This window comes from Larimichthys crocea, chromosome XVII (genome assembly GCF_000972845.2).
Source record: "Larimichthys crocea isolate SSNF chromosome XVII, L_crocea_2.0, whole genome shotgun sequence".
Taxonomy (NCBI): domain Eukaryota; kingdom Metazoa; phylum Chordata; class Actinopteri; family Sciaenidae; genus Larimichthys; species Larimichthys crocea.
Window position 1 is genome coordinate 14,076,101 of NC_040027.1, and position 22,770 is coordinate 14,098,870.

Sequence of the window (22,770 nt, forward strand, 5' to 3'; positions counted from 1 at the left end):
TTCTTGTACGAAGAAGGAGCGTTTAACAGTGCAACACACAAAAGGGGTTACAGAGAAAAGGCTCCCTGACACCTCCCCACTGATACAGATAACATCATAACATTCCTTTAAGTTGGTTTACTCAGAAATTAGCACAACATTTTATATCCACATGGTACTCCCATAGCCTGTCTCTCCTGTCCTTGTACCACTGATTTATAATTGTCTCTTTCTGCCAGCCTCAGTAAATCAGAGGCCAACTAAGAGAACTATGCGAGACATGCAAAAGACAGGACACACACACACACTATCTATATGAATTGAAACATCTGAACCCCAGTATAATCCTAATTTTTTATAACACAGGCGTCTGACTAGACCACATGCTGTTGTCTAGTGAGCGGCCAAGTCTAGTTTTTGGTATATTTTTAAACTTTTAATAGAAAACACGAGAAAACAACACGAAACATGTAATCAGGCAGCTCTTGTTGACACTGCTCTTATCAAGTTAGGTTTACTGATATCATAACATACTCAGATTTTAAGTATAAATTGAGGCGAGCATCACTTCCTTCTGAATTTAGGAGGACATCCGATACAAATGTTAACTTTACAGAAATATCACACAGTAGTGACGGGGTTCAAAGAAAGTTGCAGGAAATCTGACTGATGCAGCGTGCCCACTGTCACAAACTGTTCTTTCATCGTTCAGGTTGAATGATTTCAGCGACTCATCCCAGAACTCCAGAGCAGTTTATGCATCCAGCAACGGAACAGCTCGGGTTGGAGGCCGACAGGGCAACAGCCGCACCTTATCCGACTCAGACAGCCAAGATAAGAGGTCCAGGATCGGCTTCGGCCGCTCATCTATGCAAGCTACTTCCTCCCAGCTGACCAAAGGAAGTACAACCTCAGGCCAAGACGGCCCTCCAGCTGCCTGTCAGCTAACCAACCGGAAGCCTCGGAGTACCAAACAACCGGACTTCCAGAGTCAGAGTTTAGCCGGGTCATCGATGCCTCACAGAGGTCTCGGTCCTGAGGATGCAGAGTACGCCAACCTGTTAGGAGCCATGGACAACGACCTCGAACGTCCAGAGTCCATCAGTGGCGAAGCTCTACAGGAACAGAGCGCTCAGTCAATACAAAACAAAGGTACCCACGTTTGTGTTTATCAGAAGAGAGTAGAAGCCGTCTGTGATCATTGACAGGTCGCTGAAGAATGTCTTAATATTGTTTGCAGTGTTGGAATCCAAAGGGAAGCTGCGGGGCAAAGCAAAAGCCCAGAGGAAGAAAGAAGAGAAAGAGAAAAGATCAACAGTAAAGACTCAGGGAGACGAGCTCAAAGACAACCTGGCTGACAACGACGACAGCTCCTCCACTACTACAGAGACCTCCAATCCAGATGTGGAGACAAACATCAAAGAGGTACAATGAAATAACGTTGCTGCAGACTCACTCACACACCGCATTGTTCATCGTGTATGTCGGCTGTTTTTCCACGCTGCTAGAGACTCGGATTGAAGTCGCAAAATTTAGGAGTTGTGGCTGAACTTGGATTCGCTGGCTACGAAACACACAAAAAGCTGAAGATATAAATGCAATCTTGTGTTGTTTTGTCTTGTGGAGCTCTTCCAAACTGTCATGAATAATTATTAACATACGTGCCCGGCAGCTCACCTGGTAGAGAGTGTACCATGTATCAAGGCTGAGTCCATCTGTAGCCATCAGTGAGTAGCTCGATGTTTCCCATCCAGTCAAGGATGCATTAACTATTTTCCGCCTGTTACGTCAGACGGTCGGTTATCGGTAAATAAAATGTTATTGTATAAATGCTTCAGCGCTTAATGATCTTAACCTCTGAAAAGACTTTAGTGTCACCAGTGAGTAATGGGTCATGCGTCTGTTTTGGAGAGCATATACACTGTAAAAAATAAGTGACCAGTGGCTCAAATGCATTTAAAATTTGAAGTCAGCTGAATTAATACTGAATATTTTGTAAAATGTGTTCATTACTTCTAATGTTAAACAACAGAAGAGTCAAATGAACTACAAAAAAACAAAGACGAGCAACTGTTGTGAGTTATACTGACAAGAGCGGCTTGTTAAGTTTGACCTCCAGTTCTGATTATTTATCACTTATATTTGAAGTCTGGTCTCTAATGCACTACACTGCCTAATCAATATAGTTTATAATCTAATAATTTGACCGTGTAGTCACATTCAGCATCAGGACTGATCGAGCAGAGATGTGTTCAAATATAGATATAAATATATTAAAACAAATAAAGGTTTTCATTGTGTCCTTTTTAAATTTTCATACTATCATTGACAAACTGGAGTCAACTCAAAGCTCTAAGGCCTGAGACTTCACTTGGACGTGGTTCAAAAGACTTTGGAAAAACAGTTCTGTCCTCGTCTACTATGGAAATTACACAATGATAAGTGTGCCGTCATTATAACTTTTCCCATGATTTTGTTCCAGGAGCCAGTGAAAAAGAAAGGAAGAACAGTTCCCACAGCAAAAGTGAAAGAAGAACCTTCAAATTTCTTAATCAAACCCAAAATTAAGAAACCAGTAACCATAAAGAAAGACAACCCAACGGAGAAATCCAGGTCTTTTTTATTATTATTTTTTAAAATCTGAGCTGATCATCTTTTGTTTATTGTATTTTTTTGTAGTCCTGTTTTTAACAAGTCTTTATTGTCCTCAGTTCCCTGGAGTTGCCATATGTAACACCGCTGGAGAACAAACAACGCAAGAGCTTCACATCCAAAGCTCTCTACCCTCTCACCAACATCCCAAAGACGAGACCTGTGCAGAAACAGAGATGTAAGTGTCTTTAATGTCACTGTGAACGTTCTCTTCGAATCCCTTTGCTTTAATGCCTGATGTGTTTGTGACCTGTATGTTTGCTTTAACAGTAGATGGAAAGCTGGAAGACGGGCGCCCCTCTCTGTTGGCCAAATTGTTGTCCAGCGCCTCAGTGCCGGAGCTGGGCCACAGCAGCAGCTCTGAGGGGGAGAAAGAGTTCGCATCTCCAGAGTGGGATGTACCACTTTCCAAAAACAGCGTCCGTAAGTCGAGACCTGAAATGAGCCTCATCATATCCGGTGTCTGTCCTGTACAATACTGACTGATCAGCCTTTTTCCTGTTCTCTACGTGCAGAAGCTGACAGTCTTCAGCAGATCTCCCTCCAGACATTAAACGCAGACCCTTTCCTGAAGAGATCGGCCACAGCCGGGACCTGCTCCCCTCCACCGACCTCCCCCAGCTTACTGTCCCGAGGCACCTACAGCAGTGTACTCAACAGTAACAGGTAACAGCTTGGTCATGGGCAGTAACTTTGCTAATAACACATAAAATTACTTATAATAAGTAATGTCTAGTCCAACTACCTCTTTTACCCCTGGTCCTGTGCCAGTGCCCACTGTGAACTGTACCTGGACACCAAAAGGTCACATTATCTGTAAACACAACATGCCTCGTCTCTGTGTCTCTAACTACAACTACAAATGAAGTGCTGGATGTCTGAAGACCTTCTCAAGATAAATAAAATAGATAAATTGTATGGGGTTTTCAGAAGTCCGTCCTCATTCTGCAGCACTGTGTTGCACGATATACTGATACTTGTTTGGCTGTGTCTGTGTGTTTGAACCTCCGTGACTCACTGCTGCAGACACATTAAAACGTGAGAGTGAAAATGAATCAACCTTTAAGTAAGTAACCAAGTGAAATAGGGCAGAGCAGCATCTGATATAACTCTGGGTCTTGATCCAGAAGCTGACTCTCTTCTCCAAAACTCCCCAAAGGTCAGCAGCTCTCTGTCGGTGAGCAGTGGCTCTGTACCGCCGCCTCACCTGTCGGCAAACATTGTGTTAAACTACATTTATTTGGGACTCTCATTTTGGTGTTTTTCGGTGTTATACCCAAAGGGGCAATGTGCCACTACACTCTGTTGTTCTCTGTATTGTGTTCTCTTGTGGTTTGTAACGGCATACTGTCTGTTCAGGATTAACTCTTGGAGACATTCTTCTAAGATCTGTTAGGTATCGAGTATCGAATCAGTATCGTTTCAGTCTCGAGTATTCTGAAACTAAACTTGGTATTAAAGTCAAAATGTTGGTCATGGCTCCCTGTGTTCAAATATCAAACTGGCTGCCAGAAATGTGCGTCTAGTTTCCAAGAGAGATTTATTCAATCAGGTGTTTGAGCTGTTATATTTATTTATTTTAAACTTAAACCTTGTGATTTTTTTTTTCTCATTTTCTCAGCGAGGGAAACCAAAAGAAGGCCCCAGGAAATAAACTGTCTCCAGCCGCTCCGCTGCCAGGCAAAAATGGGAACCCCACGTTTGCTGCTGTAGCTGCTGGTTATGATAAAAGTCCAGGTAAATATGTTACCATGAACTACTTCAGATCAAAGGGTGTATATCGTTCCTGCACTGATGTTTGATGTGCTCGTCAGGTGGCTCTGGCCCGGGGAAAACCGACAACCACGGAAAGAGTCTGGCACACATGACATCAGTGGAAAGTGACAGCTCTGACAGGTAATGTGGAAAAATTTAGATTTATTTATTTTAACCCGGAGATGACATCAAGAAACAATTTAATCATCTGTGTATATTTTTCTCTGTCCCATAGCTCTGGATTATGGAGCCCCATCGACACAGCCAGCAGTCCAAACTTCCATCCTACCAACTCATTCTCTGCTTTTGGACCCAACAATTCCTTCAACCTGACAGGAGGTAACTTGCTCGGAGGTTTATGAGCCAACAGAAGAATGTAGAGTAACTGGTGTAACAGTTTATAGTTGACTGGCTGCATTCAAACTCAAACACATATGTTGGTTATTTTTAGTTTTCAGTGGAATGAATCTCCCAAAGTCATCAGAACCTCAGCAAAGCTGGCCCGAGTACACCCAGGTACCCTCCTCCATCTGGGACATGCCGAGCAATGACTCTCTGCACTCCTGGCCCAGCAGCTCCAGCTCTCCAACTGCCCCAACTGTTGTAAGATCGCTTATTTGTTGGTCCACAGATTCCTCCTGTTTATCATAGTGTTTGTTACGAAAAACCCTGGATTAAAAGTATCAAAGTTTAAGTTGAATTTATTATTCTTGTACAAGAAGGACCGTTTAACAGTGCACCACACAAAAGCTCTATCAGTAGGTTCTCAGACATTTTTTTTAAAATGAGCTGTCTCGGACACCTCCCCACTGATACAGATAGCAACATAACATTCCTTTTTTTGGTTTTCTGCTCAGTAATGAGCACTATATTTTATATCCACATGGTACTCCCCTAGCCTGTCTCTCCTGTCCTTGTACCACTAATTTATAATTGTCTCTCCCTGCCAGCCTCAGTAAATCAGAGGCCAACTAAGGGAGGTATGCAAGACATGCAAAAGACAGGGCACACACACTATGAGTTAAAACGTCTGCACCCCAGTATAATCCTGATTTTTATAACAGTGTTCACATCTCATTTGGTTTTGTTTGTTTTGTTTAGTCATTCCTGGGAAACGCTCGCAATCCCTGGTCTGCAACAACGCCCTTCAGCAGTTCCATTTGGTCAACAAGCGCAGATTCGGCATTACACCCATTTCATCCGACGACCAACTCGGCCACTCTGACCGATCTGGTCAGCAGTCCAGCCCCGTCGCCGCCAGCTTCCACCGAGATGAGTCGCACCTACAACCCGTGGAACATGTGGCGCCCGACTCTGAGCAGGCGCAGCTCCGAGCCCTGGCCCAGCTCCTCCGACAACGGCAATTAAAACAGCACTTAACGGAAGCACATCGCGGATTTTGATGTACTCTGTACGCTAAATCAAATTCTTTTATTGTAATCGGAGAATCCCAACAGAAAGCAATGTTACCTTAAGTATAATGCGTTTGGTAGCCTACTAGGTTGCCAACCCCGCAATTTAGTTCTTTGCAGCTTTTTATTCATGGGGGCAGAAATGCTAACTTTTTATTTGGATTTGTTTTAACAGTTGCCCCTAAATTTAAAAATGTACCTGCATGAGGTGTGCTAATGCCAGTGCGTTTTGACACTGGCATTAGCATCAGACATTTTGCTGTTATAGAAAGGCTGGTAATGCTGCACTCCTTCTCAAAGAATCTCTAAAGTTCAGTATTAATGTTGGAACACATCTTATTTTCACACCATGTGTTCTCACAGTAATTTTGGTTCTTCTTGGTTTCATACTGGTTTCTTATTGGTTGGTTGAGTCAGAAGTCGGAGAAATTTGCATACAGTTGGATTTGAATCATTGCACTAGGCTTTTATTTGGCAGCAGGGATCCTTCACAATCTGAAACGTGATTCTTCAGAACACCACTGGCCCCCAAAACTTTAAACATGAACGTTCATGTTCCCCATGTTTAAACGCAGGCTCTGCCCTAAAAAAAATATCAAAGCCTTCTGTGAGAGTAAATTGGTCAAGTGATCAGAGAACACTTACGTTTGAGGTTTGTATTGCACATTGCCTCTATTTGTCAGCAAATTTAAATAAAGGACTTCAGCAAGATGTGTTTTTCTCCATGTTATTTCATTCCATTTAAACGTGCAATAACTGTTTGTGGACACTTTGGGGCAGCAGAGACAAGTTGTGTGAGTTTTTTTTTCTGCTTTAATAAGTGATAGAGACAGCTGGAAAGATAGACAGGAAGAGAGAGGATGACATGCAAGCTGGAATCAAACACAGGTCACTGCAGTAAGGACTTTGGCCCTGATACAGTGGTGCATGCCCTATCAGGTGAGCTACTGTGGCTTAACTTACACGTTCAGCCCTTTTAAAGAGTGACATCATTCATTTAGAGTTGTTTATGTTCAATATTCTCTCCCTTTGGTCTCTACCAGCTCCTGAGGAAAATATCTGGCGCTTCAGCTGCTAAATGCTCCCCAGGGATCACTGGTTATTTGCTATGCTGATGTTTACTATTAAAAAACATACAATGAGCTGAAAAGTGAACTGAAAAGTTTGTTTTTTATTGCAGCCTATACATTTTCTCCTTTGTATTTCCAACTGTAGGCAACATTTGTACAAATTATAGTCAAACAAAAACAATCAACTCTAAATTAAATGTAAGAATATACATGTAGGTACACAAACAGAAGCTAGTAACCAAGCCCATAATTGTCCCTTTCAAAGTATATGGTGTCTTCTTCACTCTGATCAAGAGTGTCCCTCAGTTGATTCCTGGTGATTTCCTGCTCTAGTGGACTTTTCCTCCTCCCACTGTTCTATGTCGTCCTTTGTGTTGACCAGTACAGCTGATAGTTTGGGATCTTCTTCACTCTGATTGTTAAGAGTGTCCCTTAATTGATTGCTGGTCATGTCTTCCTCTAGTGCCTGTTGTTTCTCACTGATACTTTGCAGCAGATTGGATTTTTCTTCCTCTCACTGGAGTGTATCCTGTTTCTTCTTCTGCTGCCTTCACCAGCGCAGACACTTTCTTTCAGAGCCTTCTTGCTCTGGTTGTCAATGCTGCCTCTCAGTTCATTTCTGGTGGTTTCTTCCTCTGGGCTCTGCTGTTCCTCTTTGATACTGTTCAGCAGATTGACTTCCTCCTCCCACTGGATTGTCTCTAGTTTGATGTCCTCTTCGGTCTTCACCAGTGCAGCCATCAGTCTGGAGTTTTCATCTCTCAGATAGGACATGGAGGTTTCTACTTTCTTCTCAATAGCTTCCTCCAGCTTAAAAACTTACAGAGAACCTCTTTTTCAGAGGTCTCTGTGTCAGATATTTCCAGCTAAAGGGTCTTGACTTTGGTCTGATATTTTGTATCTGCTTCAGCTTGCAGAGCTCTCTGAGTTTAGAGCATTTGTCTTTGTTGCTCCACCTCTTAAAGCAAAGCTGCTTGCTCACTTTCGAGTTTGATGATCTCATTTTCACCTCTGCTGGAGCGGTGGCCTTCGATTTGGGGGTATTGCTAGGCTGGAGGATGTGCTGATGTGTTCAGCGATCACATCTAACTTCTTCTAGAGAGTTCTTCTGGAATCACAGCTAACAGTGGTCCTTTCCGCCAGAGGATATGTGTCCTGATGTGTCCTCATGGTAGGATTGTTTAAGCCTGCTTGTTCTCAGATACAGGAATCTTCATCTGCTTGTGATCAAGGCTTTCACATTTGCAGTCTGGTCTGTTTATTTAGGGGCTATGACACACTTTTCTGCTGGTCTTCTCAGCAGAGGGTACTCAACCTCATCAAGCTCCTGGGAAAAGATGTTCTCATTTTGGAGATTGGTTTCAGTCAAGGGTTTACTTTAGGAGACTGAGGCTGTTGTGGCTCCATTTCTTCAAACTGTGGTTCTTCAGGAATCACAGAGCAGGGGATACTCAACCTCATCAAGCTTCTGGCAATCTTTTTGAATCTTGGTTGCACTTGATTTCAGCCACGGGTTTGCTGGTGGAGGCTGAGAGAGTTTTGGCTCGACGGCCACAGCCATCTGTGGTGGCTCAGATGTCATGTCAAGCTTTCGTTTTTTAACCGCTCTTACAAGTTTACCAGAAAGCCCCAATTTCCCATCAACAGACAACTTTGTGACATGGATCACAGTCCTGGCAACAGATTTCCAATTTAATCTCAGTTTGGTGGTTGAGTCCAGTTGATTTAAGCCAAGGCTTTACTGCCTGAGGCTGTTTTGGATCAAATTTTTCAAGGGCTAGAGCAGCAATCACAGTATTACTTACAGCTAGATTCAAAGCAGTGCAGTATTTGTTAATCACCAAAGATTACTTCTTAGAAGGCTGTCTGATAGACTCCATGAGTAACTGGCTAAACTTTGCAACATCACATTTGGTCAAAACAAACACGCTGTGGCTCTTCTTCAGCTTATTTGTGCGATCTAGTGCCATCATACCGCGAGCGATCAAACCCTGCAGCTCCACATGGACGGGACACTCAACTGATTCGGTTATCACACTGCTGTCAATACAGGCTGCCATCGCATAGGAATCATAAGAGACGAAGCCAGGTCCGAAGTAGACGCCTCTCTTCTTCATCATTTCCTCTTTGTTGTACGCCCTGCACTTCGATGTTATCATCTTCATAAAGTTTGCAGCAGGTGTGTTCTGGTTGATCAACTCTTCGAAGAACTCCTACAAGTCAAATCAGTCAAATCAGTTTGAAATTGATTGGTCAGGTGAAGGTTTCGTATTTTTTTTACAAGCACCCGTCTTACCCACGTCAGTGAATTTCTACAGCAAAATTCCCATGATGCCACGTATGTAGGGCAGAGGAATTCTTCAAGTACAACATACGCTGACTCTGGATCCGATGCAAAGTTAAACTCTGCACATAGTGTCACGTTTCCTATTCCTACAAAGACAAAATCACAAAGACAGAGTTATACAAGCCTACATGTTTCAAAAAACAATCGCTGTAATCATGTTTTGGTCGTACCTTCCATGTTGCCACCCATAATGTACAGATCTTTGAGCTTTTGGGGAAAACATGGATCCAGTCTGATAGCCAATGCCAGATTAGTAAGTGGGCCAAGGGCCACCAAGGAGATCTGTGGAAAACATATTTTAGGTGGTGTACAACAACATCAGAGAGCAGCCAAACATCACAGGCTGGTTTCTCACCTGGTTCTGGTTTTCATTCACCAGCCTAATCATTGCGTTGACGGCATGCTCTCTTTGGATTTTCTCCTCCCACTTTGGATCTTTGTCTTCAATCACATCCCCAAGGCCGTCTGTTCCGAAGTGGTCACTGAATGCGTTACTGGCTCCAACCAGAGGACCGCCTGAACCTCGAAACACTGGAACCTGCAGAAAAACTTTATATTCAAGATTTGTTTGATTGACATGGATCCAATTATTGTTTAAAATTGTTTGTCTGGTCCTTCAAGTAAAGCTTCAGTAAACTTACGCCCTTGTGGTCACAGACGGAAAGCACCCTGAGAACATTCTGACACACGTGCTCGACCGCTGCGTTCCCGAACACACAGGTGACACCGACAACCTCAATGTTGGGCGCTGCCAAGGCCATCATTATAGCCTGAGCATCATCTATGCCGCAGTCCGTGTCGATGATCACCTTCTTCTTTGCCATGGTCTTCTGTAAAATGAATGTATTCAAATCATCCATTCCATCCATTCAGTCTTTTAGAAGTAGTCTGGTTAAAAGGCAGGAAGAAGCAATAATTTTCCCCACAAACAAATTGAAAGCTTTCTCAGGATATGAATGGTGTCGATGTGACTTCTTTATTGTCTTCAGCTCTTGTGAGCGTTGGCACAAGTGCAAGGAGTTAATTTCTAATGAAATATAACACAAATAGCTTTTATATACATTACATACGTTATGGTGCTGACTTTGTACTGCATGAGTTTAAGCTTCTTTAACAGCGCTCCAAGTGTTTTATGTAAAAATACAGCTTATTATCACTATCATGTTAAATTTCTGCCATATTATATAAATAATATCTTTTAAATCAGATTCAAACTTTATATTTAAGTGGACACAGACCAAGGACACAAGAAGCACACTTTACAATAATTAAATATACATGATCTCGGATGATAGCATGTTGTACAGTATGCTGTACTCTTCTATAAGATTACATTTGAATGTCAAGTCAGCTTTCTGGACTAAAAAGTTGCACACTGGCCACTAAGTGAATACTGTCACTCGACCATTTTGTAGTTAAACGTCATTGTAGAGTCGATTTTCATCGTGTAATTTATTTTAAAGTTGTTAAAAACTTAAAGAGTTAAAACTATTTTAAAAGTTCAGTTGACGGTTCAAACTGACTCACCTTGAATCTGTAACGTGCAGTTTAACGGTTAACGGTCGCTCCTGTGATTTATATCGTGGGGTCATCCCACAATATACGTACACGGGTCGTAGCCACTAAGAAAGTGACATTTATGTTAAAACTAGGCAGTAAAATATTAAAATGTGCTTTTTAATAATGTAAATTACATTTTTATTTGATGTAATCGATTATCTGTGTTTTTATATTATTTTTCGACCCCTCCGCCCCCCCTCGGTTGCTACCCAGAATGGTATCGTCCATTAACCTGAAGTAGTGATGGGAAGTTCGGTTCTTTTTAAGTGAGTCGGATCATTTGACTCAGCTCACCAAGAAGAGCCGGCTCTTTCGACTCCCAAACGGCTCTTCATTTTATATATTTTATCCAAATCTATCGCTGTTTTGACATATGATTTGTATGTGTACACATATATCACTTAAATTATCCAATACATCTAATGTACTGAAGTACAGTCGTCCCTCGCTATAACGCGGTTCACTTTTCGCGGGCTCGCTGTTTCGCGGATCTTTTTAGTGTAATTTTGCATGCGTTTTTTACAGCATACTGTACAGTATGAACGCGCATTGTGTTCTGCGTCCTAAATTGGCTAAGGGAGAACCGCACATGTGTTCTGCATCCTGATTAACTAAGGGAGTACTGTACAAAATGTGTGTAAAAAGGTGTATAAATGTTTAGGGGTTTTACGGCCTTAAAACATGTATAATAATTGTAAAACTTACTTCGCGGATTTCGTTTATTGCGGGTTATTTTTAGAACGTATCCCCCACGATAAACGAGGGACCACTGTATTCAAAAATAAAAAAAAGACATTTTCTAATATCAATAAATGAACTGTAGCCAATTGTTTTCATTGCATTTACAGACCCTTGTAACTCTCTGAAACTGCCCAATGAATGCACTAACTGGCTTGTAGAACCACTCTGCTACACACAGCAGATAGAAACACATATAAAAACTATAAAAAAGCATACATTTTTAAAAAAAAAGGACTGCTATTGACTGTTGGATGCACAGTTCTCATGTGTCTGTGAAGGTTGTTTGTGGATCCTGTTTTATAATGGGTCCAAATGCTGCTTCTTTAGTAGAAAACTTCTACCTCTCAAAGGCTCCCATCGTTCACTTAACCCTAGAACACTAACGTTCATTGTGTTGCTGCTGTCTGAGTTGTATGGGTCCTCGGGCAGCTTCAGGTTGCTCACTGATGTCATTAATAATATGTTTGTTTCCCTCCTCCCATCTATGGTTTTTTTAAGAGGCATGCGTTTGGGTGATTTTCACCTGACGTTAGTGATAGAGAGTGCTATTTTTTGTCTATATCTCCCACAATTGCAGAAAGACTGTGCCATCACCAGACAAGGCTCACATGTCCCAGGAATGGGTGGACCAAAGAACAAGTTCCCAACTCCTTTTTTTTTTTTTTTTTTTGTTAGGAAATTTCTCATTAAGGATTACCATATTTTTCAGTAATTTTGCTGCCTTTTTAAAAAGGTCCACCATGGTACCCTTTTATTCAATTTTATGTGATATTATATATTGGGAAATTAAAGAAGAGTACTACAATTTGGCATACAGTGTTGTACTTTTACATAAATTGATGAAAAACTGTATTTTATCCGGGATATTATATCGGGTAAACCCGATGTTAGTGATGGTGTTACTAATTTTGACGTAGGGTTAAAAAGAGTCGGCTCTTTGAACCGGCTCGTTCACGTCGACGCATCACTACTGGCAGGAAGTGGATACAGGTCAGCAGGACGTTTCGGAGGATTGTTATCGTTTATTTGTAACATTTTTATCATGTCCCAGGCTGACGTGCACCTTTATTTCATGATGTGTGGTTAGCTTGACGTCTTTGCTCACTCCCGGCTCCAGACATCGCTCGAGGTACACCTTAAAAATAACCTGACAACTGGGCGTGTTTACATCTGCTACTACAGAACAAGCGTTGATGGCTAAAGCTGAAATTGTTGGTTAATGTTGAATAAAGTCGCAGACAGCTGACTGCAGGAGCCGCTGCGGCTTGTTTCCATTGTAAGTGACTCGTTAGAGGTTTAAGGGGACGTTGTGTAATGCTGTCTAATGTCCAAACAATGACACTCAGGGTTACGACTTTGAAAAAGATAGGAGTGTTTATGTGATCAGATGTTGCACAGAGTGCTGGCTCTCCATTTGGATGGATGGATGGATGGATGGATGGATGGATGGATAGATAGATAGATAGATAGATAGATAGATAGATAGATAGATAGATAGATAGATAGTTTATTGATCCTGAAGAAAATTCAAGCATCCAGTAGCAACATACATTAAACAGACATCAGAATTAACCTATAATACAGTGGACATGCGTTTAAATGAACCTGAGATAGATCTAAATTTAAATATGTACAGAGGAGTTAAACATTTGCATAGAAAATAAATATATAACTGTGTTGTGTGAAGTTTCCCTGTGCTTAACATCTGTACAAAGACTATATAAAAAAAATAGAGACTGTAGAAATAAAAATGTTTTTATAAAAATATAAGAAATAACTACAAATGGGGATAAAGGGCTGTGTATAATTAAATTAGGCTGTGAACAGATGAATGAAAGTCACAGCATGTAGCAGAGAAATGTAGTAAGAAATGACAATGACAGAGAGTCCACCTCCTCCTTCCTAATATATATTTGTAGTGTTTCTAAAAATGCCTGTCCTTCCATCCCCAGGCAAGATTTCAGCGTCACAATCAGCTGATTCTGTCATCCATCATATAAGTGGCTGTTCAATGCCTAATACATCAGAAGGTCAAGGAGCAAACCTATCGGGGCCAGCAGATCCGTCCCGGCTGCAAAGGCCCGCTGATGGAGAGGAGGAACGCAGTCTGATCAGCTCCCTAGCCCGGGATGCTGCAAGAGTAAGGAGGGCTTCGAGTGCCGAACTTCACCTGCCGTGGACCTGCCCGGTCACACACTCCCGTGAGAAGTTTTACACGGTCTGCTCCGATTATGCTCTTCTCAACCAGGCTGCTTCTGTGTACTGTCCCCCAAACACAGCCAGGGATGTGGTCCCAAACAAGCAGGATGATGGGCCTTCGTTCGTGAAGCCCAAACCCTCAGTTGAGTTCAGTGCCGGCCAGTCTGGAGGGAGCCATGTGGGATCAGATGGGGACTACGACATGGTGGAAGTCACCTCTAAGCCTATTTTGGCGTGGGAAATTGATACCACAGACTTCAATGCTGTGCTCACTCGAAAAACAAGAACAAGTAAGAAACGTATTGATAAAGAAGCTTTTATCTGCTTCAGTCCTGGTTTAGCCGTCACTGACTCATGCTGTATTCTAGGCAATGTGAAGAAATGCACCAAGAAGATGAAGTCATCAGACAGGCCGAGCCGAAACCTGCAAGACGCTTCTCCTCACGCCTCACTGGAGGAGATCAAACAGAGAAAAGTGCTAGACCTTAGAAGATGGTAATATTATATTTAGTGCCTAACCCAGTGGAGTGAGCTTCACATCAGGCTGGAGGAGTGTCATCAGCCCCAAAACATTCTCAATGTCTCGGTTATTTTCTGCCTCAGGTACTGCATCAGTCGGCCTCAGTACAAAACTTCGTGTGGAATCTCTTCACTGGTGTCCTGCTGGAACTTCTTGTACAGCACTCTGGGTGCAGGAAGGTGAGCAGCGCCTTCTTATCGTCTGTCAGACTTCATGTACAAACACAGCTCCTCAGTCACTAAGCGTATATTTGTTTGCTTTGCTAGTCTTCCACCCATTTCTCAGGAGGAGGCTCTGCATATTCTGGGTTTCCAGCCGCCTTTTGAAGAAATCAAGTTTGGTCCTTTCACTGGCAACGCTACACTAATGCGGTACACGAAGCTGCCTGTGTCGTCTCTTTAAAAAAAAAAAACAGTTTTTGGAAATGCATGCATCTCAGTAACCAGTGTGTTTTTTCCTCCAGGTGGTTTAGACAAATCAACGACAATTTCCGAATCCGAGGTTGCTCCTATATTCTGTACAAACCACACGGAAAACACAAGACTGCAGGTGAAACAGGTGAGTCCCTCAGCTGTCAAACTCAACCCTACGTCTGCTCATAAACGAATCAAACAGAAGTTATAACCGTTATTTTTTTTTGTTTGTTTTAGCTGAAGGAGCGTTGATGAAGCTGACACAAGGGCTAAAGGACGAGTCCATGGCTTACATTTACCACTGCCAGAACCACTACTTCTGCCCAGTGGGCTTTGAAGCCACGCCACTGAAAGCAGCAAAAGCGTACAGGTAAGTTACATTACTGCAGTTTAAGCTGATTATTTTCATCATCGATTAATCTGACGTTTATTTTCAGAGTTGATTAGCCTATGAAAAGCCAGAAGTCAGTCCAAGGTGACGTCAGTTTGTCCAGTTAAACGTAAAAATGCAAAGATAGTTCAACATTTTTCACTTGAAAATGAAAAATAAAGATGAAACAATAATTACAATAGTTGCTTAAGTGATTTTTCTGTTTGATTAATTGATTAACTGACTACTTATTTCAGCCCTACAGGGTTTATAAACTGATGATTGTTCTTATTTTGGTCAAAGGGGCCCTCTACCCACAAATGAAACAGAGTATTGGATTCTTATTGGTGAGCCCAGTAGGAAACACCCAGCTATTCACTGTAAAAAGTAAGAGCTCTGTCTCTGTTCGGTCTCTGCCATATTCAGCTGTGTAGCGTAGTTGGTCTGTTTTTAACGTGAGGCCTCTCTTTTCAGATGGCTCGACATTGTGACTGACCTCAACACACAAAATCCAGAGTACCTTGACATCCGTCACACAGAGAGAGGCATTCAGCGCCGCAAAACCAAAAAGGTTCCCGTCCTCACACTTGTTATTTAAAATGATATATTACACGCTAACTGGTATTTTTCCTTTGGTAAGCGGAGCCTGTTTTCCGATGAGTTCATGTCTAAGTGACAAATGAGAACGACGATTTTTGAAATTGGTCCAGTATTGACTGAGAGCGCTGCAGCCGGCAGAAGCGAAACAGGCTGCAGGAACAGAAGCAGCAGTTTTTATTGCTTTGTTCGAAGCCACCAGACTCTATTGACAAGAACAGTAATTTCACCTCGCAGCTCATCGTAACATCCGAACACTCAGAAAGTAAATAAAACTCACCAACCATTAATTCACTTGAGTGAAAATATTCTGGCTCTGTAGCTGTTTTCCCGACCACCCTCTTCTCTGTGAATGAAGGCTCTATTTCAGAGTCGGTGATTGTTGGAACATTGGAAAGACAAACTGAGGTTTTATTTTGTTACGATGTTATAAAATAAAACAAGATTGACTTCAATGGGGAAATTCACTTGTCAGAGTAGCTTGTACACACAAGGTGGACAAGAAATGACTCATATAATAATACATTTATAGAAGAAAGTCATGAAGTCATGCTGGTGTTATGCAGTCTGTTGCTGAACGAGCTGTTTAAGGCATCCACAGTCTCACGCAGGAGGTGAGAGGAGCTGTTGACACCATCAATATCAACATCCTCCTCTCCCCTGCTTCCTCTATGGAGTGATCAGTGAGCTAAATTAGTGGTTTTGTCAGTGGACTCTGGTATCTTTGAGTGCGCATATGCAAATAAGGATTACATTGCAGCTAGTTTCATGGTAGCTGGCTGCAAAACTCTCACCAGACCAGTTTGGATTGTTTGGAAAATAAGTTACCCTATTAACATTTCTGGGTCAGAGTCTAACCGAAAGACCGCTCCCTGGTTCACAGGTGGGTGGCAACCTGCACTGCATCATGGCCTTCCAGAGGGTGAACTGGCAGAAGCTCGGCCCCTGGGCTCTAAACCTGGAGAACCTGCGCCACGACTTCCACCACTCGGGCACGGAGCGAGCCCACGGGAGCGGCGCGGAGGAAACGGAGGAGAGAACATCATCCAAGCGCCTGGCCTACCTGGGACGCTCGCAAAGTATGGGAAGCCAGAAAGAGACCAACTGGAAACGCATGTCCAACACTGCAGAGTACAGACAGAGGAGCTCCCCTGACAGCGATCTTGAAGAAGACATCACAGACTGAAAAGGTTTATTAGGACACACAAAGGTGGGGGGCATCAAATAACAGACATTACAATACAGTACGGTAGCCACTTTAAATGGGTAAGTCTGGTGTAATTCTATATTTTACTGCCAAAAAATCCCATAAAAAGACCAAAACCTTCAACCTTCACCCTGCCTGTGGCTCTCAGCCTAAAATACATCTTTTAAATATACAGTTTCATTTTTAAACCTGCAATAACTGACTTGTTTGGCCACTTTGGGTCAACGGAAACAAGTCACACACTTGACATATCATCATGTTTTCAACCGATATGATGAACTTGAGCAGACAGTTGCTTAGTCACAGTTATGGAGCTACATTAGCCATTCATTTAGGGGTCGTCCAGTATTCGCTCTCTTGTAGCTCCGAGTGAAACATCTGACTCTTCAGCTGCTAAATGCTCCACTCTGTTCACCAGCCACCTGCTAACTGTTTCCGTCTGCTGTTTGGTGCTGAGCAGGTACTGTACAGTGAGTTTTTAGAGCTGCCTGCTTCGGATACACAGACACTTTTCATGGGATTTGTTGACAATAAGAAAATGATAGAATATCACCCAACTTATGCTTAAGTGTTGGTAAATGAATGTAGATTCTCAGACGTCATTTTTGGGGCCATGTTGTAGTTTTTAATGCTTTAAACAAAGTATTCTGTGAAAGTCAGCGTTGGTGACAGCGTGCCGACTGAAATATTCGCTTCTGCCTCATCACCAACAACTGCTTTAAATCAATAAGAACGGCAGCTACACAAATGAGCCAGATTAAATGAACATTTAGCAGCGTGCGTCTCTCAGCAGAGGTCTTACTATTACTGTTTTTATGCGTATTAAGGCAGAGAAAACGCAAACTCTCAGACTGCTGTTTGAGCTTCTAATGCACCGGATGCAAACAAAGGTAAAGTATGTTATATAAAACAGGGAAAAATAGTCATGTGTATGTCTTAACAGCACATGAAACTACGGCCTCAAAAATGAACTTTTTCTAAAAAACTGAATTGCAACCTGAAGCTTTATTGAGCGGTTACGACATCACGACCACTGTATTGTAAGTTATCTGTTATTTTGTCCATCCCTGTGTTACACTAAAAGAAGGAGGTTAGGACTATTTGTATTTTCATCCTACTACTACTAATCATATACTACACATTTCTCTTAATTTAACGATGGCTATATGACATCATCTTAAAACTCACTGCAGTTATACTCCAAAGAGTGGACACTATATTCAACCCGTGTTGTCTAGAAAAACACATGACATCAACACATTTGCTGTAAATTCTGTTCAAACATGACATAACCTTCCCATAAACTCATTGTACAGGTAAGTGGGCTTGTTTTGCACCCTGACGTACTACAGTGGTTAGTTCAGTGGAGATTGCCGTCCAGTTCAAGTGTCGTGAAAGCAGCTGACGTTTTGTTGTGCTTTGTGAAACCTGCAGTAAGACTGTCTCGTAGATGATCCCCGTGTTTTTTTTGTTTTTAAATAAAAAAAGACGGGAGCTGTACAGAAGTGATAACCCATTAATCCCTCGAAATCATTCAAAATGTGAAAAAACTCAACAGAAAGTGAAGACTGCATGGTTCATTTTCATGTTTATATACAGCCACGATTTGTTCTCGACACCTTCATTTGTCTTTGACCCAACACAAATGTCATCGTGTCATTTGATGTAGTGGTTTATTTATTTATTTTCCAATAAATCAACATTTTATATGAACTCCTGCAACTTTCTTCACAACAAAAAACAATCACTCAAACATTTTTTAGTCCTGTCATACTGCAGAGGCCGGAGGCGTTCCTTTCAACTGCCGTCGTAACTCGGCTATGTGAGCGGGGCAGATTCGGCAGCAACCTCCTAACAAACAAAGAAAAGACTCATGAGAAAAAATACAGAAAAACAGGACAAGAGTTAACTGACGGGTGGAACAGTTCACCTTACCGATCAAGGCAGCACCTTGTTTCATCCATGTGCGACTGAGTTTGGGTATTAATGCTGATTCTTTATCTGACGCAAGCCACCTTTTGTAAGGAGAAAGAAAACAGTCAGCGGTGGTGGAAGAAGTATTCAGATCCTTTTACTTTAGTGACAGTAGTAATACCACAATGTAAATATACTCCATTAGAAGTTAAATAATATGTTTTTATCTTAATCTGGAAAGTAATTTGTAACTGTAGCTGTTAAATATGTGTACTGGAGTATTAGGTGAGCGACCCTGTGGAAGTCCAGTATTCTTGTTAAATGATGTCTTATTATTAGGCCCTTCAGTAGGCATTCAGCTGTGTCATCATAAATCTGCTGAGCCTTCTTACAAGTGACACCATTCTCTAACCCCGACCTTACTTTTAGTTCTTCTTTTTTTTTTTTTGCAACATTTGATGTCGGTGTAGAGGTGTGTCAGTGTGGATCTGCTGTGGCCTAACTTGGGAAACTGTATTCAGCATCTCTTGAACAAAGCACTTAGAATCTGTTTTCAAACAACTGACTAATTAATCCACAGGCCCAATTTTCTCAATTTATTTATTATTAGCGTTAGCATTACAACAAACATAAAAAAAACACCTCTAAACAAGACATCAATGATCAGATTCTGGCCATGTTTTGCATGATGACTCAGTATAAATGAGCAAAAGATGCCCTGGATTATGTAAAAGCAGAGTTTGACACGTCACAGTGATAGTCAAAGCTGTGACCTTTCTATTAAAACTTGACTACGTGCTCACCCCTGCTTAGTGTTCCACTCCTCTCCACTGTTGGGGTACACCACCCAGCTCATATCTGGGCTCAGCAGTGACCCGGCAGAGTCCAGCAGCGGCTCCACCAGCGCTGGTGAGCAGCAGTTGACTCCCACAGCGACCAGCTGCGTGGATCTGTTAGCGATCTTCACTGCGTCTGTGAACGGGCTGCCATCTGATATACACTTCCCATCCTGACAGTAGTTTTGAACAAAACATGAGAAGTTTTGATGCACAACTCTTAGCGCTGAATCAACACCAGTTGTACTGTTCAGCAGCAGTGGTTACCTTACAGGAGAAAGCGAGCCAGGCTTTAGAGTTCGGGAACTCTCTGAGCAGCTCGACCAGCGCCTCCGCCTCTTTGATACTTGGGATTGTCTCAAAAGCAACGAGATCAGCTCCTGCTGCTGCTAAACATTCGACATGCGGCCGATGCCAAGCTTTAAGCTCCTTGGAAGAGGAAAAAAAGAAATTCGACAGTAAATGTGTTCATAAATGAAACATCTGCATAATTACTTCATTTGTAACTAGTATGAGCATCTGAGAGCCACACACTTCAACACTCATCTCCTCTGCGTAAGCCCCAGTGTATTCAGAGCCGTCGAGCAGAAAGGCCCCGTACGGCCCAACAGAGCCTGCCACCAAAGGATGTCTCTGCTCTTGAGAGATAAAGCACAATGAAATAGCATCGTAGTTTACAGACACACAGTGCAAAGAGTGTACTGTGTATTTGTTAGTACCTGCTGGACGACTGTCACAGACAAATCTCTCCACCGTCTCTTTGGCCAGATGAACTCCAGACATCAGCAGCTCTCTGGCCTCTTCAGAGCTCATGTCCAGGTGATTGATGAAACCTGTGATACTTGCCTGGTATGTAGCTGTTGAGATAACATCAGCACCACTGATGAGAAACCTGTTGATATAATCACATCTATAAAATACAAATGTCTGCAGTCGTTTATCATCTACGGGCCATTTTATGCCTGAAAATTACTTAAATGATTGTCAAATAATAGCAGATTAATTCTCTTTTGATTGATTAATCGACTGATCTTTAGTTAGTGTGCTAATATTTTGCATGGACCTACCTGTTATGAACGTCTCTTATGGCCTGGGGATTTGTATGCAGAAGCCTGGAGCTCCACAAAGGATCTCCCTACGACACAAACATTTTCATTTAAGCTTTTAAAATCTAGACAGAGAGAGAAATATCAACCTCAGTCCAAAGTTTTCAGATGTTTACTTTACGTTTAAAACCGATATGTTACATCATATACTCATAAAATGTCTCACGTTAGTTGACAAGGGATCACATGCACGATATATGTGAACAACATTTAGATCAATATTTATTTACATTATTTTGCTTCTGATCCCAAATCTTCACATGGAATAAAAAGTATATTCAGAAAATATTTGTAGTAAGTCTCATAACATGAAAGCATACTGCTACAGATCTTATACCAGAAGGTAAAGAGACATGAATGAATGAATCAATGGAGTGTGTCAGCCACCTAGTGGATGATTAACATACTTTAACTACCCCAGGTCACAAAACAACTACATGAAGCTCTTTATAACTAAGTACATTCACTAAAGTATAAGTATAAACGACTTGTACTGCAGTTTACTCCACTACATTCCCGGACTTTTAAACCACATGCCACAAACATTTCCTACGTAAATAAAGGTTAAATTGAATAGAACATATATAGTGTAATGTATAGAACAATGTAACAGCAACTGTGCTTATTTTGGCTGCATAGTGAGTATTTCTACTCTTATACTTTATGTTTCTGATAATACTTCACTTGAGTTTGTATTAATTACTTTTACTTCAGTTGATACTTCTTCCTCTCCTGCCATTCCCATTATACATTCATTATAATATTATTATTATCAAGGCACAAATTATAAGTCATGTTTTCCTTTTCTTAATCATCACTGAAGCACAGGCTAGGTTGGCTGACTCAACATAATTTTGTGTAACTTTTTAATGTCTCATCTTGTAAATCCAAGATGAGACACTGAGAATAATCAATAGGTCAATGAGTCAATGAATGAATAAATGAAGCTGGTGCACTGCAGCAATTTCAGACATTAAATGAGAATTTCAATAAGAAACCAATGGAAATAGACATTAGAGAATAGAGACAGGTTTTTATTTATGTTTCACATGTGATGCCCTATGTGGCATCCTGAGTGTGTCCCTTCCTCCTCCTCTTCTCTGGGTGTGGTTTCTCTGTTACTTACTTTGGTATCTATCTAATACAGTGTTTCTCAATTCTGGACCTCGGAGACCACTGCCCTGCATGTTTTAGATGTTTCCTCCTCCACCACACCTGATTCAAATGATCAGCTCGTCATCAAGCTCTGCAGTGGCCTGATAATGAGCCACTCATTTGAATGTGTGTGGTGTGTTGGAGCAGGAAACATCTAAAACATGCAGAGCAGGATTGAGAAACACTGATCTAGTATTTATGCCACTGCAGCCAGGTACTCACTCTCTTCTCTGATCTCTCTCCGGCTTTGCCTCTGCCCCCCTGTCAGGTTTGGTTTGAAGCTTTAGGCTGTCCTTTGCTTTTGTTTCAACACTTGCACACTCACACTTCTCACTCATGCACACCCTACACCACTGCTCCTACACACTCCATAACTTTAAACCCTTTGTGATTGGTCTAATTTGGTTTAATTCGATTTAATCAAAGTATTGTTTAAACGAATGCACATGGTGTGGACTCTCAGAGCCAGGTCATGACACATATTTTACCTGTAATTTGGCTCCCTGAGCTTCCAGTTCAGTCGCCAGTCCACCATCCAGGATCAATGGCCCATCGTCATTCATGTAATGTTTCAAGCGAGACATGTCCAACACTCCAATTAAGAGACTCTGAAGTTACGGCTACACTTTTGTTGATATTAAATTAGTAACATACAATAAAATCAAACTACTACTACAGCTGCTGCTGCTGCTGCTGAGTCAAATACAAAAACACATGAAGAACTTCATGCGACTGTTTTTATTCCGGGTGGCAGAAAAGGTTCAAAGGTTGCGTTTAGTGCCCCTCGAAATTTGAACAATCAGCTGAATTCCGCACTTCACAAATACCACCAACACCACCACTAGATGGCGCATTAAACCATGACGGTGCACTCTTCTATCCATCCTCATACTGAAGATGTATAAGCTTGTATCAAAGATGCCCTCTTAAGACCGTG

At 41.8% G+C, this 22,770-nt stretch overlaps 4 protein-coding genes across 7 annotated transcripts in view; 2 read left to right on the forward strand and 2 right to left on the reverse strand.

Moving 5' to 3' along the window:
- tmem131 (transmembrane protein 131) overlaps positions 1-6,509 on the forward strand; it is a 31,129-nt gene extending 24,620 nt beyond the window's left edge. The window contains exons 31-41 of the mRNA XM_019275361.2: positions 692-1,131; positions 1,220-1,404; positions 2,462-2,592; positions 2,691-2,809; positions 2,902-3,054; positions 3,147-3,297; positions 4,253-4,368; positions 4,446-4,527; positions 4,622-4,725; positions 4,838-4,989; positions 5,488-6,509. Of these exons, the coding sequence (XP_019130906.2) occupies positions 692-1,131; positions 1,220-1,404; positions 2,462-2,592; positions 2,691-2,809; positions 2,902-3,054; positions 3,147-3,297; positions 4,253-4,368; positions 4,446-4,527; positions 4,622-4,725; positions 4,838-4,989; positions 5,488-5,754 (1,900 nt within the window). The 3' untranslated portion in view covers positions 5,755-6,509. The remainder of the gene's footprint in view (positions 1-691; positions 1,132-1,219; positions 1,405-2,461; positions 2,593-2,690; positions 2,810-2,901; positions 3,055-3,146; positions 3,298-4,252; positions 4,369-4,445; positions 4,528-4,621; positions 4,726-4,837; positions 4,990-5,487) is intronic.
- si:ch211-201h21.5 (inosine-uridine preferring nucleoside hydrolase) lies at positions 6,253-10,863 on the reverse strand. The gene is made up of 6 exons (XM_010752912.3): positions 10,743-10,863; positions 9,857-10,045; positions 9,571-9,753; positions 9,386-9,497; positions 9,165-9,301; positions 6,253-9,081 (listed from the first exon to the last, which is right to left on the reverse strand). The coding sequence occupies exons 2-6, from the start codon at positions 10,037-10,039 to the stop codon at positions 8,716-8,718; spliced, it is 981 nt and encodes a 326-aa protein (XP_010751214.2). The 5' UTR covers positions 10,040-10,045; positions 10,743-10,863; the 3' UTR covers positions 6,253-8,715.
- A 1,616-nt stretch (positions 10,864-12,479) lies between these two features.
- Positions 12,480-17,756, forward strand: LOC104936821 (basic immunoglobulin-like variable motif-containing protein). Of its 4 annotated transcripts, XM_027290546.1 has the most exons (11): positions 12,480-12,645; positions 13,469-13,656; positions 13,765-14,005; positions 14,084-14,210; positions 14,319-14,414; positions 14,502-14,606; positions 14,699-14,793; positions 14,886-15,018; positions 15,322-15,405; positions 15,493-15,589; positions 16,499-17,756. In XM_027290546.1, the coding sequence occupies exons 2-11, from the start codon at positions 13,528-13,530 to the stop codon at positions 16,799-16,801; spliced, it is 1,410 nt and encodes a 469-aa protein (XP_027146347.1). In that variant the 5' UTR covers positions 12,480-12,645; positions 13,469-13,527; the 3' UTR covers positions 16,802-17,756. The 4 variants fall into 4 exon arrangements, with proteins under 4 accessions (XP_027146347.1, XP_010751215.3, XP_027146346.1 ...); XM_010752913.3 differs by having other exon boundaries at positions 13,469-14,005; XM_027290545.1 differs by having other exon boundaries at positions 12,480-12,506; positions 13,469-14,005.
- zgc:172121 (homocysteine S-methyltransferase 1) lies at positions 17,757-22,571 on the reverse strand. Its single transcript, XM_010752914.3, has 8 exons — positions 22,322-22,571; positions 20,640-20,707; positions 20,292-20,464; positions 20,107-20,210; positions 19,840-20,001; positions 19,540-19,745; positions 18,758-18,837; positions 17,757-18,673 (listed from the first exon to the last, which is right to left on the reverse strand). The coding sequence occupies exons 1-8, from the start codon at positions 22,415-22,417 to the stop codon at positions 18,591-18,593; spliced, it is 972 nt and encodes a 323-aa protein (XP_010751216.3). The 5' UTR covers positions 22,418-22,571; the 3' UTR covers positions 17,757-18,590.
- Between the last annotated feature and the right edge of the window lie 199 nt (positions 22,572-22,770).